Below are 18,124 nucleotides of genomic sequence, written 5' to 3' on the forward strand. Positions count from 1 at the left end.
CATATCCGATTTAGAAGGTTAGAAAAATCTGGTATCGCCCAACACGACTTGGAGAACGACCATAGAATAAATAAAAATTGTTGAGATCGGTACTCAGAAACACACATGAGAAAACCTTTAAAAAGATATTGTCCGAGAACTGAAGAATTGCTTCAACAAAGCAGGGATCAGCTCAAAGCAATTACAGGGCCATTCACTGGACACTGTCTACGAAAGGACACCTGAACAAAATTGGGCTGTACAACGGAGACTTTAGCTGCAGCAATGCAACAAAGGGACAGAGACGCTAATCATATTTTATGCGAATGTGAGGCATTGGATCACAATTTATGTACAACCTAAATTGTCCGGGTTTATTAGCCGTGTTATGCATCAACCGTAAGAAAGATATTTAAAACATCAACGAGGCATGGATACCGCCAATTCATAACACAAAGATTCTTCCAATAACTGATGACCAATAACAGAGGAATTCAGATGGAGTGACATTTTGTTGTTCCCTCCAACTTAGAAAGAGAAATGAAATACTCTGAGAAAATTCCGATTTTCAATAATAATAAAGTTGAAGAATCAGTTTATTTTTTTAATTTTCATAATTGAGACGTTGATGAGAACGTCAATTAGCGAGTTTCTCCATCACAAAGGTAGGGAAAAAAATGAAAGTAAACGCCATAATGAGCAGTTTTATTCTTTTTGTGCTATAATAAAAATATATTTCAACAAAATGATAATTAATTCAAAATTCATATCTAACCTTTGGTTTTCAGTGTGTTCACTTTCAATATTTTTTAGAGATCTCAAGATCTTACAATGATAATCTACACATAGGTACGGTATATTTGATTTCCTACCAGATATTCAATATTTTTGGCAGTAAATTATTTGTACAGGGTGTGACAAGTCATGGCAATCACAACATAAGAAGTCAATCACGGAATGTCAATTTTGATAATTCATCAAGGAGTGTCAGGTCTGGTCAAAGAGCCGGACGGCTACAAATTTCTCTCATCCATCGTTTGATAGAGCGACTGTACCACACCTTGTATTTTCAAATTAGTCTAGTTGACGACTCCTAAAATTCGCCAATATTTCGGACACCTATTACATAGAACGAAATCCATTTTTTTACACTTTTTTTTGTATATTTATTGTCTTAAAGCTTCAAAAATTCGAAAAACCTTGTAAATTCTAAGCAATGTTTCACAAAGTTAGAAAGAAAAAACCAGAGCAAGTTGTTCATCGTCTAGCCGTGATTTCAGTTTGACTGTCATCTTCGCTTTCCGTCAGCACAGCTAGCTGGGCGTCTGGCAATATGGTTAGGTGAGTTGCATCCGATTGTAGAGTGCTACACTCGCCTTGACCGTCAGTGCTGTCCTTCTTTTGTAGCTGCTGAACAAAATTCTGAAAGAAAACACGTATTTTCAGTTCTCAGCGAAGTTTTTAGTTGAGGGTATTGAAAAATGTAATGTTTATGCATTTGAAACCACAGTACAGATAGTTAAAAATAGCAACAACTCTGCTATTGATGTCAAACTTCATTCTTTCCGCTGAATGTTTTTTTTTATTGTGAGTGTCAAAGTTGTTCCTATTCTACCCACCCTGTGATGATATTTACCTGACTTATCACATCTCCATGAGCAGTTCGAACCTGGTAAAGGTATCTGTACTTTTTCTGTCTCATCTCAGCCCTATCGGCCCTTGTAACCCCTTTTGTACTTGTGCTCCTCGCTTTTTTACGACCTGCCTTTACTGTAATTAAAATGTCTGTATTGAAATTTATTTGCATTTAGGCAAGTTTGTCATATTTTTTTTTTAAATACTTCGGTCATGGAGAAATGATACGTTCAATATACTTGCTTAGCAGCAAGCAGCCGATTCAACTATATTTGTCCTACTTTTTTTTCATTGATATTGGTTCGTTTACCTGCCGTAAACTTGTAACGACATCTCTCCCTTTAAAGATGCCATCTAGACTCAATCCTCGAATATCAAAGATAAACGAGGTTCCCCGAGACGGTCAGTTGCGAACCCAAGCTTCAACATCGACCGCCGAACCTTTGTATATAGACTAGGTTAGGTTAGGTTAGGTTAGTCTATATACAAAAGCCGAACTATATTCTTCCTGTCGCTAACTACAAAGTGCTAGATGAACTTGTGACCCAACACCAGATAGCGCTGTTTCGACCTGTCAAGGTCTCATCAACTCTTCTGAAAAGACGGATGCACTCCACAATAGTGGAGTGTTACAGATACAGCACATCAAAAATCTATTGGAGGCCCTTGCTTTCAGTATGTTTTTTCAGTTTTCTGGGTCCAGTTCTTGATATACTAGAAGAGATTGCTTCTCTGCAACTCGTTTTGAGTTGGTCATTATTTTCATTGGCACCAAATCAGTCGAGTTCAATCGCACTTTTTAATTTAGATTCACTCATTCTAGTAACTTCACATATCAGTTGGTTAGTTTGCAGTTATGACCTTAGAATTCCACCGTGTTTCTGCCTTGCGAAAAATGACGAAAATATTTAAAATAATTCCACTAAGTATCCAACGACGCTTTAGCTTATTCAACACGACATAAGACCAATTGGCATTTTGACAGATACCTAGGGAGACGGTACAGCGTATCGAACTTGGCCGGAGTTTCATTACATGGTGACGAATCTTCAGCAAATGCACTGTATATGTACATTCATCTCTCGTCTCTCAGATTACTCTGGAATTACTCAGATTACTATCTCAGATCACTCTGGGAATTGAAATTGTCCACTTCAACTTTATCCTTGATAAAATCTACATTGTTCATATATTCTGGTAGATTCTATAGAAATAGTGGGATATGGGTTTGGTCTGTTCCATCATTTAACTAACATTAGTCATCACTATTTCTTGTTTATCATATCGACAATTAAACTCGTTCGGTGCAATCGACGTAATAATAATTAAAGGGTAGAAACAAGGTTCAGTAACTAAAATTACGCATTCCTAAGAATATTGTGTAACAGTGAGCAAATCAATTCACCTCTTTTTCAGATATACGAAGCTGTTATTGCTACTTATATTCAGTAATGTATTAAGTTACCTCCTAGGTTTTATTGAGAAGAATTTTTTTGAATATGCGGTAAAAAGGATTCATTATGTTTTTTCATGAAAACATCGTTCTGATTTTTTCTAAAGTCAACGTTTTGCCAACATCTCAGTTAGCATTCTCAGGATGCGTTTTGTTCTTCACAACTTGTGCTTATGTGAATAACAAAACACATCTTGAGAATGTCAGGTCCATGAAATGTTGGCAAAACGTAGATTTTCAAAAAATTCGGAACGGAGTTTTTCCCGAAAAAACAATTTGTCATTCATATAACCGGATTTGAATCAGAAGATTGGGTACTCTTCTCCGTATAGTGTTTATTGTGATCAGTATAGTCACTTCACTACGTCAGTGATCTTTATACCCCCTCCAAAATATCGCACCAATTCCATTGGAGGTTTAGCGAAACCATAGTATACTTATATACAGAAGTCCCTCTTAGCGTCGGTCCCTTTGATGTTGGTGTCCAGGAGTTTCAGTTTTTACACTGCTAACGTATTTGACACTAATGACATTTCTCCCTACCACTATCTCAACCAAAGCGTCTAAACACTGCTCAACATAACAATTATTCATATAAATTGCTCAAAAAAATACAGTCGATGAAAACCATGTTGGGCACCTGTACAAATGATAATTTTGCATTTGTGTAATATTCAAGTAACCCAGATCATTTGGACATTGATGAACTATGTTTCAAGTAGATTTTAAAAATTCATGGGATCGGCAGATGTTTATATTCGGATGTGACAAAATATATTTTCGTTTCACAGTAGGTTGGGTGAAACCCATGAAATTCGACAACTATGGAAGGGTTGTGTGCCTGTCTTGAACTCGTCGTTTGCGCAGACCTGAGACTGCAACTCCTGGGTCTGCGTGTAGAAAATTCAAACCAAAAATCACCCGAAGTGGGATTACTGTATATAGTAACTATCGGCGAAACTATCAAAATATTGTACAGCATTGCCGTTTTTAATATAAGTAACCCAATGAGTGCCTGCATTCAATTGGGAATCCAAGTTCAATACAGCACATTCTCGCGGCCGAGTGACCACAAGTGTGGTCACTTGTGTGACCACACTTGTGGAGTAAAGACTCCAAGAAAATGTAGAATTCTCAATTGACGGGCACATTTTTTAAATTCCGAATCATATAAGGCTCTAAGGGATAGCTTCAGTAGGAGTTTTTTTGCTTTTTCAAGTAAAGACCTCGTCCTTTGCGTTGACGTTGTTTCTTTAGGAACAGAGCAAATCCTCGAGGTGTTTTGCATAGGTACAAGCCGGAACCCAAATGTTCCATAGCTTCATTGTGACGTTTAATTTCTTCTAGTTTCTTTTTGGTATTTTTAGCATCTATTACGGTTTTTGCGATAGCGCCTGCTCCACCTCAGCGAATCCAAAGCTGAAAGAGCAGCGAATGTAGGTATGAGTGGTAGGATTCCTCCAGATTTTGCTTCGAATGGGATTTTCCTAGGTGTATGTTTCTACGTCCTCCAGTTTAACTCAATGCCATTTTGGCAGCTCGCGAAGCCGAAGCAGTAGATATCTTATTATTGGTAGGATATGAAAGAGAAAATGGATGAAATATTAAAATTGTCTGTTTGAACTTTCTGATTCTACCCAGACCACTCTGTTTTTCTTTTTATTGGAATTCTTGGTGGAATGATGTCTTTTCTATTCACGAACCTCACGAGCAAATAATACCGGCAAGCCGGTATTATCTGCTCTGGCAGAAATATTAGCTGTAGAAAGACTGAAGGCTATCATTCTTGCGACTGCTTAGGGTAAACTATTTTGGGACCCAATAATTACTGACCATTGTGTCAGAGCTTCGGAAAAGGGGCCCGATTGTCGATACTTTTCCGCTGTAAAAACTAAATTATGCTGTTGATATACTCGTAGAGTGAATACATAAAATAAACCTGAATACCATACCATCAGCATGGTGAATGCCTCTCCCAGTCACTCCAAACTGTATGATCAAACCGGCCAAGACGAAAGAGGGCCAAGCACCGAGGACTATCCACGAGAACCAGCAGGGGGGCGGTTGGACGGGGCGGAGAGACACACGCTGCCACACCCAAGAGACCATTGACAGCTTCTCCACGAAGTAGTCTATAGCTATGGATAAAATCGCACCACCGTACAAACTTGAGCCTAATATCGTAAGACCTGCAGAAAAAAACATACATGAGAATTTTGGGGGCTCCAATTTGCATTGTCTAACAGAGTATACTGATAGGTTCCAGAAAACTATTCCCGACCTTTCGAGCGTTGTTTCTTCCGCGACGCCAAGACATTTTTTTTGGGGAAAACTGTTGAAACATTGACACCAGGTGCGAATACAAAGGGTCTTCTCTAAAGCATAGAATTGAAGTCGGATAATTCGCGGTTATGGTAGACTGTATTGTTTTGAAGGATGTCACTCATGAGCGTTTATATCATATCTTCTATAAAGTCACAGTGAACAGTCTCAATATAAATCCAAACAAAATCCCGAGGACGACATGTTAAGTGATCTAGCGAACTATTTTAAAGGACCACAATTGTCTATCCATCGGTTTGAATAATTGTAATGTAGCCGCTTTTGGACCAGCCTGTCGTGATGAGGAGGTACCTCATCTTGCTGAAACGTATCATCAATTAAAAACAGATTTGGTTTTGACAATTATTCATACGGATAGATAGAGCTTTAGAACGACTTCCCGGATCACTCGATGTGACACCTGTAAATGTTTTTGAAGACACATCTCAATCATACACACAACTGCAGTTCACTTTAGAAATAGTAAATATATAAGTTTAAATTACCTCAAAACATTTCATAATGTAAGAAAAAAAATTGTGAACAAACTTCATTATTATCAATAGTTAAATGATGAACATTTCGAACACTTATTGGAATAAACTGAAGTGAGTTTTGAGCATTTTTTTTTGAAATTATATTTACTGTGGTATCTCAAGATCCCCGTCCTTTAAAAAAAATTGTTGCCGCCTCCTCAGCGACGAATGATGCAACAATATTGAGTTTTCAATCAAAATGTATTAAAAATGATGCCCCTTTATATACATTTTTTCCAGTCTTGGCATCTTGTTCGGTTTAAAAGTAAAGAGGGAGGGGGAATTTTCACGTCCACACTATATATCATATATCCGAATTAGTTACTCTTCCTACTGCCTAAATGAGCATTTAGTTTCTTATTAAAAGTCTCTTTGAATTTTCACACCATACATTCATAATCACAATTCATATCGTGAAAGTATTACAGATAACTTGCAATATGCACTCTATCATTATGGAAATATTAATTTATGAGCATAGAGCGCAAAATGCAAAGCGGTAAAAAGTAGAGATCGTTGTCAGAGACAAATTGTATCCTTGAAATATGTAGTTTTTCTCGAGGGAAAACATATTGCGTGAAATAGTCAATTTATGAAAAACATGGATATGGGCTCTATGGAGTAATATATTGACCTTATTAAACACAAATGTATTCTAGTCTTTCATTGCATTATTAACATTCATTTTCTATGTTCTTATCTCCCACGATGTAAATATTTATGTTTTAGATTACGTAAATCAACACGCTGCATTTAATCGTATTGATATCTTCGATTTGGATATTCGACCTAAAACACATAGTCCAAACCAAAATTTTTTTTTTTCGAGGAAACGAATAAGCATATACGAGATTTGTTTTATTATGTTGGCATGCATGCTCCTGTAGTATGATATAATTTTCAGCTGTATTCATTGTTTACTGTGTTTGTGGGAGATGCTAAGCTTAGATCTGCTTTCAAGAGCTCGGCGATTTTCGTTTGTTGAAAGAAAATGATCAAAACGACCCATTAGTATCAGCAAAATTCTATTTCTTATGGCACCCCATATCATCACAACAATCAATTAGCAAGCTAGGAAGAGCGCAAAACAAATTAATAAAAACTTTGTATAACTTGTATCAACCGGGATTCCTGAAAATAGAAAAATTTATTACACTTGAACAAGTTGAACTTATACATGGAATATTGAATGAATACATCTTATGTAATACCACCATGGGAACAATAGGAGAAACACATGAACACAATACAAGAAATGCTGTAAGACTGAAACAAATATACATGAGAACAAAGAAAAATCAGGATACACCCATCTATAGAGGAATTCAGCAATACAAAAAACTTCTTGTATACTAAAACCAATAATGATTGAGAGTAGAAGTAAGCCCAGTTGACAGCAAATCGGGGGCGTGCTTATTAATTTTTGAGAGGGTTGAGAATGAAAGAAAAATTCTTAGTACAATTAGTTAAAATATTCATACACATTTTTTATTTATTTCATTAAAACTTTGCAATATCGTAATTTACCTAATCGTTGTAGTCATTAGGTGGGCCTTATGAAAACGGAGTAATAATCGTGGTAATTATAGTAGGATAGTAGGGACCAAATATATATATATATATATATATATATATATATATATATATATATATATATATATATATATATAACTTTTTTTCACTATTGGGTTGCAGCAATTGATAAGTGAACTCTTTATAACTATTCTCAAGCTTTCGAGTAACTTAAACTCATCGTCAGGGGTACTAGAAAATACAAATTACAAATTTTTGATAATAGAATATAATATAAATGTAAATGTACAAAATTTCGTCTAATCTTCAACCTCAGATTCGTCACTGTTGCTACCGCTATCATCAAAGTGAATTATGATTGGTTCAATATTGTGTTCAATATGGTTGTCTACGTCCCACATTTTTTGCTCCTCTTTTAAAACAAGCTGCATGCATTTCTTCCAGTCTTCTGCAGAAACAGTTCGAATAGCTTCTTGTAGGTGATGTTGCACGTCCACTAATTTAAATGTTCTGTTTTCTCGTGCCACATATCCTTTTACTTGCGCCCAGATTAATTATATTGAGTTTAATTCGCAGTGGTATGGTGGTAACCTTAAAACTGTAATTCCACGACTTAACGCCATTTCATCCACTGCGAATTTTTTATATTTGTCTGTGTGTAATTTTGTTAGCTGAAGTAGTTCTGCCTTTAAACTATCTTTGTTATATTGGATGTTCTTATTAATTAACCATTCTTGAATTGTTGCTTTTTTCCATGATTGTTTCGGTAATGGTTCTAAATGTCGACTATGGTATGGGGCATTGTCCATGACGATGACAGACCCAGGTTCCACAAGTTGAATGATGCCTTCAAACCATTTTTCAAACACCTCCGCATTCATCTCTTCATGATAGTCGCCTGTTTTCTTAGATTTAAATATTAATTCACCATTTGGTAAAAATCCACTGTCGCTTCCTATATGCGTAACTATCAGACGACTACCTTTTCCAGATGGCTGTTTTAACCCAACTGACAAACCTTCAATAAAGGCTTGTCGTGCACTTGTTATATTACCATCCTGCCATACTTTTTTGACCGTATGTCCTTGGTTAACCCATGTCTCGTCCATGAAGTACAATTTTTTTTTGAGCTTCCGAAATTCGTCAATTTTTCTTAGATAGTTTCTTCTCCTTGCTATTATTTCTTGACGATCAATGAGAATGCTTTTCCTGTCAACTTTTCCGTACGTAAATTTCATTTCGTGTACAAGTTTCCTAAAAGTTTCTTTACCCATTTTTGGGACCAATTTATGATCGCTAAGTGCCTCCAGAACTGTTTGTAGTGTGGGCAGCTCATTTCTGAAAAAGAAACTGTGAATAGTTCTGCGTATACTGGTTTTGGCTTCTTCATCAACTGTGATTTTTTTTCGTCCGCTACTAGTTTTTGGCGTTTGTACGTCCCCATGAATTTCTGCTTCTCTTAATATTTTGTAAATCGATGATTTTGGTACACCGGTATAATCAGAGCACATATCAACTAATTTATCTTTTGTAATTGTGGAACTTAATGATGTAGAAATGCCCGGTTGGTCATTCGGAGGTACACACGTAGAATTACAGCACATATGCACATAGTCATCTTTTGGTGGCTGATGATCTCTTTCAAGACAGTGAAATACTCGCAGTACAATTTGTTTTTCTCTTACTGACCGAGACTCCGACCGTTTTACCTTTTTCGACGTGGAAGGCCCGACCATGTCTCCCATTTTTTTAGTAGTTTGAGAACGGTGTAGAAATATAATTATGTAACGCTTAAACACTTATTAGCACTATTATTTTCACCAATTGTTATCACAACACGTCGATTGCTGACTAACTTAACTGTAAAACGTACAATTCACGCTGTATAATTCACAAACCAATGATACGCTCATGGCGGCAAGTACATTAGTGAGGACTGCAACGATGAGATGGAAGTTACGGTAAAGTGACAAAGACAGAAATATCGTTGCGTACAGCGTTGCCACTAGCCACTAGTTGTAATAAATATCTAACACTATACAGAAAATAATGAATTTTAACTGATCAGTAATCAGGAAATGTATAAGTATTACTCATTACAAGCTCATTACTGATTTTTGTTATAAATAATACCTTTTAATCGTACTAGTATTGTGTATTATCTATAATTTGCCACAACCTACAACTCTACTGCTTACTATATTTTGATTCTGCTATAAACTGGTAACGTAAAATTTAGATATGACAACGCGCTTTACTCTCAATCATTATTGGTTTTACTATAGCTGACAACATCGACACCAGGGGGAGTATCGCTTGACAGAAGAAAATAAAAGTTACGAACTAGTTACTTACTTTTTCTGAAATATAAATTAAAAATGGCAACAACCAACGCAGAGCAAAGCAGTACTCCGACACACAGCCATACAGATCCTTTCGGCGACGTTTCCATGAAATGGTCCGCAGTCAGCAGACCGGCCAGTCCCAAAAGAAGACCGGAATGTAGTCCGGTCATGAAGAGTCCAACGTACTGTACCAGCGTCGTTATTAATCCAAACAGAACGCCAGCAAGTAAAGACACCCCTGAAAAAATAATAATTAATATACATTATGCGAGTTTGCCTCTCAAATCATCGGTATCTATTACAGCGTAAGCAGATACTGCAGGGGGAGACAAGAAAAAATGAGAACTTTTTTTTTGTTCGAGCTTTCAAGACTTTATTAGCTCTTCTTCAGTTACTGAAAAATGAGGTTGTAAAATCTAAGCCGCAAAAATATTCTGAGTTATCAAAACATTACTGGCAGATGTAAAAACACGTGTATAATCTCAAAAAACATGTAGGAAAGGTTAAATTTCAACAAATTTCGTTATGTTGCGTAAAATTGATAATTGTCAATATACTTATTCACTTAGAAGATTCTAAATGAATGCTTCTTCACATGCAAACTTTATAATATTCCAATCAGCTATTCCTTTGTATAATTCACTATGACACTAGAACTATTTTCAAAAGTTGTTTTATTTTGGTGCCACATATAACTGTTTCTCGATCTGATTCGGCAAACTTCGCATTGGCTCAGAATTAATAAACGGTGTCATAAGTTATCAGCTCTTTCATTATGTGTTTGGTAATTTCCACTTTTCACAGTCACCTAATGATTATTATAGAAAGTAAACTTAGTCATCAGTAAATTTTTACTTTCAAACAATGGAACAGCAGCTTGATAATCAAAATAGGAGATCTGGTTCAAAAACAATAGTTCTGGCAACACTGAACACGGCGCATTTCTCGTGCGATTTCTTCTTCATCTGCAGTAGATCGATAAGCAAGATTTAGCAGTCTAATTGTACTATGACTGTGATGAATATTGCTGACTTTACTTCTATTATGACATATAAATCATTTATTGTGAGCTATCATCTTGAAATAATACAATTTTCATCTCTATGATGGTTAGGCCATTCAAGTAGGTGATACATTAGTCTTCCGCCTTCTATTTACAAGAGAAAAATCGAATATTAAAATAGCAAAGACAGGTTAGGTCGACCAATCTAGTTTAATTTACGAATAAAATACTCACCCTCGTTTCCATATATCGGCAGAAGATCCCCCTGCTGGCATATCAAATAAACTATACTGGATGCAAAAATGAATCCAGTTAGAAACATAATAGTTTTGAAGAACCGATAACCTGCAACAAAAGTGAATGCAAAAGATTTTACTGGTGGACAAAAAATAGTGTTGTTAATTATCCCGTGAAACAAAATAACACCGGCCGCCGCTGGTCTTTGTCAATCGACTGAGACTTGGCGAAGGTCGCGCTCAACTCTTCTTGGCGTTTTTCGATCGTTCTAGATTGCCGCGTCGCTTCGAGAGACTTCCCTGCCCATTACGATATATAAACACTACCAACAGGCAGATGTGGCAAGTCTAGTTGAAAGTGCGGTACGAAGTGATCTAATGAGGTGAGTATTAGTTCGAAGTTTCAATTGAAGTGTTTGTATTGCATTGTCAATGTAATAGTGAAATGAAGTAGAGTTTAATTGTACAATGTAGTCAACTATTGTCAAACCTACAGGGAAAATACAACATCATTAAAATAACCCTACCACTGAAAGTCATCAAAAACTTTGTTGGTTCACTTTCAATTCGTGGCGGTACATTCAAGATTTATCTAAGATTTTGAATCGATTCATTTTCTTCTTTGCTTTTTCTCAAAATCGCGATAACAGATTTCATACACGGTTTTCCTGGTTAATTTTTTACCGACCCCTTTTCCAGAGTCATTATTTTAATTACTTTTTCGTTTTCGTAGAATCACAGTTAGATTAAGTACTGTCTATACAAAAAATATAATTAATAATTTTATAGCTAATCAATCTGGATGAATTATACATCTATTCTCATAACTCATCAAATGATATCTAAATGCAATAACTCACGAAAGACATAAAACGTAACGACCTAAGAGTTGAAAACATCACAAAGAAACTATGTTGGTTCTATTTATTAGCATTGTTGATCGAAATAGACCTTTGTGTTCATTTAAATTTTCTTGAACTGCCTAGTTTATTGTTATTTGTATAACAATCTGTTGCCTTAAGGGATCTAATTTCAAAGTTCTATGCATGAGAATATTTGGAAGAGAAGAGCCATATATTTTGATATTAAACTCGAAATTAATCTCGAAATTACAACTTAAATCTGAAGTTTTCACTTTGAATCCACCTAACTGTTACCAAAAATGAAGAAGTTAACAAAGTCTATGCGAAGAAAGGAATTCATTATATGTAGGTACTTGTTTTTTTTGCAAAATAATAATAAAATAAATGCATGTATACCTATTAATGAACAGTTTGGACAAAACTATTCCATTACATTCAAATAATCGCTTCACTTTAATTTAATTGGAATTATTGTACTTCAGAAACGCTTTTAATCATGATATTTAACAAAAATCTCGGTTCTTATTTTTATAGAAATTTTCCATAACCATTAACACATCTTCATTCAAATCAGTTCATACGTGTTTCAGACGCTGGCTTTAGCGACAATATCACATATCTCGTGACGTCACACAAGCTTTTGATGTACGCGTACATTTAAATCGCATATTTTAGTACAAGTGAAGGCTATCGATTTGAAATTTTTACCATTATATTTTGGATGACTAGCACTGTCAAAATACACAAATAAATTAAATTAGATTCGTAATGACTCTATTATTTCTGTAATATCGATTGACAATACATTTGCACGATGACAAAAAAATAGCACTGGTGAATATGGTGAAATGAAAATGAATGAAATGTTAAAATTATAGAGAATATTGAAATTTGTGAACCAAAATATTCAGATTAAATAGTTGTAGAATTAAAAAAATGTGAGAAAGCTAATTTGTTAGGCGAACAAATTATTGTGAACTGAAATGAAAATATATTGAGATAAATGGGTGAGCAATAATTAAAATGTTAAATATACACAAAAGAACAAAATGAAATAAAACAATCAAGATAAATGATGAGAATTACAAAAAAAAAATATGTGAAGAAACTTTCAAACCAAGTTACTTCACGACGTTTTACAATCGAATTTTTTGCATTCTTCATTTATCTTGATTATCATATTTCATTTTGTCATTCCATTTATTTTTAACCCATTTATTCACTCATTTTCATTTCGGGTTACAATCATTTGTTTGCTTAACAAATTAGCGTTCTTATAATTCTTTTGAATATTTTCACTGATTGTTTATTCATTTTTTGATATATTTTTTTTTGTTTTAACCAACTCATCAGACTATTTTTAGTATTTTCATTGTCAATCAGTTTCAAACAAACGTAAAACAGCTCTCTTGATATAGTAAGTCAGATGATTATCTGAAGGTTGAAAATATTTTTATAATCCATTTCTGACCTATTTCCAGTTTATTGAATTAGCTGCTGGTTAGGCCAACCCTACCAATTATCATGTATGTCAAAAGTGATAGAACCAGATCAAAGTAGAGTATTCTCATTTGATTGAAGTTACAACATTATGTACATGATTCAAATTTTCCAAATGATTCTCTTATTTTGCCAAGTAATTCCTTGTCGTGTACAAGATCACATGAAACAATGAATATTTCACCATATGTATTTTATATTTTGTTGTGTCCCATTATTTTTTAATGGTGTCTGACACAGGTTTATGCTGAAGGTGTCATAAGGTGGCTGATTCGAAGTGAATGGGGTATAGTATTTATGGTGATTTATTCATCAAGAAATTCATAATTCACCCTACTTTCAGGAAGTTCCAGCTGTAGTCATCGCCTTATCATCAGTGAAACTTATAATACCTTCTACGATGGGTAAATAACTAAGTGATTTGCATATATAGCGATTAGCAATGGCCGAAGAACCGTCCCTTGTGGAACTCTAAATATGAGTTACTTAGCTGTACTCTTCTCGTTTTTTGACATGTTCCCTATCGTCCCTAATTACCAAAGAAATACTATTTCTTCGAACTCCGATACTTTCCATTGCTTTTATAGATTATTTATTGATGGCTTACAGTATCAGAAATTGTTTATGTAACTCACCTAAAAACGTATACAATATTCCAAAAATGATATAAATAGAAAAGATGGCTGCCACTTTGGGATCATATTGCGTATCAACGCGTGTGCAAGTTTCGACGTAAGGGCCATCCGGGGGGATGAGTCCGGGAAATGCAGTTCCATTCGCTCTGGGAGGTACCAGGGAGCCGGGACGGGCTCCACTAGCCATCCTCTGAAGTCTGAAAAAGAAATTTCAACATGAAATAAGGGAATTCAATTCCAATTCGATGATAAAAATGTAGTTACGTCGTATTCAAAAAAATATTGGCCAAACCGGAAGAATTTTCTCCAAGAAAATTAAAGAGCATATACGAGGGTGGTCGCAGAAGTACCCGGTCAGACCTAGAGATGGCGGTAGTTGTTTGAAAAATATTACTGTAATTATTAGAAAGTACACAACCTATAAAGTATATGTTTCAAATTTGAAGACGCTTCGTTGTTTAGTATTTGTTTGGCAGCCATCAATAGCAAACGTTTTCGGTGAATTTGTGAAAATGGAGAAAATTGGTTATCGTTATGTGGTACAATACTTCTATTTGAAAGGCCTCAACACAACCAATATAAAAGCTGAACGGATTTTACTCTGAGTGGGTCTACTCCTTCGTTTACAACATTAAAATATTGGGTAGCAGAGTTTAAACGAGGCTGCACGAGCGGCCAAGACGAGCGCCGCAGTGGTCGACCAAATGAGGTGACGACTCCAGAAACGGTGAAGAAAATCCACAAAGTGGTTCTGAATGATCGTCAACTGAAAGTGCGCAAGCTAGCAGACTTAGTAGGCATTTCAAATAGTGCGGTACATCATATATTATCTGAAAATTTGGACGTGAAGAAAGCTGTGTGCAAGATGCGTGCCGCGATTGCTCACACTCGAGAAAGGACAGTGTCGAGAAGATGTTTCAATTGAGTGTTTAGCGAAGTTTTACAACAACAAAGCAGAATTCTTGCGTCCTTTCATACCCATGGATGAAACAGATCAATTACCAATTGAAATAAAATAAAATGCAACATAGTTTCCCAATGCAAACAAAATGAGTTAACAAATTTCAAAGTTTGCATCAAATTGATCTTCACAGGGCTACTTTTTCTTATTATTTTTCGTTCGCTTTTGTTTGCGACCCGTTTGCCATACATACATATGATACGCCCGATAAAGTATTACAAACCCGCCTGTAAGTGCCGTGACAAATTATAACGAAATTACAAAATTTTGTTCAAGTTATTACCATTAGGAAACAGTAAAGCTAGAGGAAAAGGTTACGACAGACAAAGAGTAAAGTAATTCCAACAAAATCTGGAAAAACAAATGAAAAAAATGAAGTTTCTGTCACACATGAAATTGCGAGAACCTAAAATATTCAGGCGTCGCTACGTTTCTATCGCCAAACTGTACGTATTTTCGAGTTCCGTTCGCGCGTTTCTCATGCTTCACGTCTCTTGAACTAGTCGATTAAAATTAACAATTCTTGTAAACAACCTTATCTCCTCTCTATCGAAAACTTTGGGTAATAAACTCGGGTGAATATCCTAGCGAAAGAGTCAAGACATAACGCTACCGAAGTTCTTTGTCCTCTTTAAGAAGCATCCCATTGTATAATAATTGTAGTATTTCCGGTACGGTAACATTTCAGTTCGAATTTCTTTGCGACGGGTACCAGTTCATGCATTTTTCATGTGCTCAGGGCAGGGCTTCACACCTGGGATAATATCACCTTTCTGCAGAGGTGAATGGTGCACTGCCGAATATCACAAAAGTTCCAACAAGTATCATTACACTTTAATGTGAAATTTTCACCGCACTGTTTACGAAACCGCAATACATTTTTCACTATACAATAGCTTCCTCAGGCGTGTTCATGTAATTTTGAAGCTATTGTATAGTGAAACACGTATGTATGTTTCTCTATACAATAGCTTCCTCAGTGAAACATACATGTTTCACTACACAATAACTTCATCAGTGAAACATACGTGTTTCACTATACAATAGCTTCCTCAGGCGTGTTCGTATGATTATGAAGCTATTGTATAGTGAAACACGTGTTACGGTTTTGTCAATTGAACATGCCCAAGGAAGCTATCGTACAGTGAAACACGTATGTTTTTATATACAATAGCTTCCTCAGTGAAACATGCGTGTTTCACTACACAATAGCTTCATCAGTGAAACATACATGTTTCACTACACAATAAGTGAAACATACGTGTTTCACTATACAATAGCTTCCTCAGGCGTGTTTGTATGATTATGAAGCTATTGTGTAGTGAAACACGTGTTGCGGTTCAATCAATTGAACATGCCCAATAGCTTCCTCCGTGAAACATGCGTGTTTCACTACACAATAGCTTCATCAGTGAAACATACGTGTTTCACTATACAATAGCTTCCTCAGTCGTGTTCGTGTGATTATGAAGCTATTGTATAGTGAAACACGTGTTCAATTGACAAAACCTCAACACGTGTTTCACTTTACAATAACGCCTTCGAACGTGTTCAATTTACAGAACCGTAAGATGTGTTTCACTATACAATGGCTTCATAATGATATGAACACGTTTGAGGAAGCTATTGTATGGTGAAACATACGTGTTTCACTACACAATAGCTTCCTCAGTGAATCATACGTGTTTCACTATACAATAGCTTCCTCAGGCGTGTTCGAGTGATTATGAAGCTATTTTATAGTGAAACACGTGTTACGGTTTTGTGAACTGAACACTTCTGAGGAAGCTATCACTATATTGAAACACGTGTTGAGATCTTGTTAATTGAACATGCCTGTTTCACTGTACGATAGCGTCCTTGGGCATTTTAAATTATTGACAAAACCGCAACACTTGTTTAACTATTGAATAGCTTTCTTAGACGTGTTCAGTCTTACGGTTGTGTAAACTGAACACGTTCAAGTGAGCCATTGTATAGTAAAACAGGTGTTGAGGTTTTGTTAACTGAACACGCCTGAGGTAGCTACTGTTTCTATACAGTACGGTCTGGCAACTGCCAGTCGAGAAACAGTTATTTTCCCAGCTAATACCATGATGGATACTGAATTATATCCAACGGACATTTGTGCAGTTTTTGCAGTTGTTTCTCGTTCATTCAGTGATCAGCTACATACAGAGTTTAGAGTATTACTTCTCGTCAGTGCTGGACATATCCGAAAAAGACAGAAGTGAGTCCAGGACCGTACTGATTTCATTGTAGCACGACCGCTAGTGAACAAGACAAGATAAAATATGAGATACATAATTTCTTATTATGTACTCTGAAAAATGTTATTCAAATTATTGTCTTGGTTAGTGGAATTTAGAATCTGAGGCATGAAATGGATGTATTGAAGACACTTTCCTCACCGTTGTCTGTAATAACCCTTGGTGTTTGTGGTAACAGAGGTTGTTATATTCTTTTACACATTCACTCAATTTCTCTGTCCCCGATCTATAACCACATGACCTGAAGCAGACCCTGTGCTTTCGTTTCATAGAACTAGTTTTGCCCAGCCATCTCAAGCAATACTGACTACGTACATTAACTACATGGTCACCACTATGTGCATCGTTAATCTGATAATTTAATACGTTTAACATGCCATTTACGCCGCGGCTAACTTGATATCCATTCCTGTCATTTGTCAGTCAATTGCAATCAAGGATGATTTATCAGTCTCTCAATTGGTGATTGCTGAACGAGATGAATTTCATTGTTATTTATGCAAGAAGTGTCAGTTCGGTTCGTTTTGACCATGATGACACTAACTCGATTGATTATTATATAACATTAGTTATCTTTGAGTTTTTTTCAATTCGAATATACTTTATTGTCTGAAGAATAAATTCTTATTGACAAAGCCTTGTGCGAAATATAAATAACATATAAATGAAATCACAAAAGTAAAATCACATGAACTGAAAAGAGACATGTAAATAACAATAACCTAATGCAAACGTTCAGGATATAAGAACATGGTCAATACAATTAAATAAATCAATATAAACTAAATTGAATCAAATCAATAAAATACCGTAGATATTACAGTTAGTCTTCTCAATTAAAATTATGATCGTA

At 35.6% G+C, this 18,124-nt stretch overlaps 1 protein-coding gene across 2 annotated transcripts in view; it reads right to left on the minus strand.

Moving 5' to 3' along the window:
- Positions 1–669: 669 nt before the first annotated feature.
- LOC111513507 (transmembrane protein 198) overlaps positions 670–18,124 on the minus strand; it is a 39,504-nt gene continuing 22,049 nt past the window's right edge. For both annotated transcript variants that reach the window (XM_074169348.1, XM_074169347.1), the window contains 6 exons: positions 14,041–14,237; positions 11,041–11,151; positions 9,814–10,041; positions 5,020–5,256; positions 1,616–1,749; positions 670–1,401 (listed from right to left, as the gene is read on the minus strand). In XM_074169348.1, coding sequence (XP_074025449.1) covers positions 1,237–1,401; positions 1,616–1,749; positions 5,020–5,256; positions 9,814–10,041; positions 11,041–11,151; positions 14,041–14,227 — 1,062 coding nt within the window. In that variant the 5' untranslated portion in view covers positions 14,228–14,237 and the 3' untranslated portion in view covers positions 670–1,236. The remainder of the gene's footprint in view (positions 1,402–1,615; positions 1,750–5,019; positions 5,257–9,813; positions 10,042–11,040; positions 11,152–14,040; positions 14,238–18,124) is intronic.

Source organism: Leptinotarsa decemlineata, unplaced genomic scaffold (genome assembly GCF_025532065.1).
Source record: "Leptinotarsa decemlineata unplaced genomic scaffold, Ldec_3_MD MMD2_P_RNA_scaffold_5, whole genome shotgun sequence".
Classification (NCBI taxonomy): Eukaryota; Metazoa; Arthropoda; class Insecta; order Coleoptera; family Chrysomelidae; genus Leptinotarsa; species Leptinotarsa decemlineata.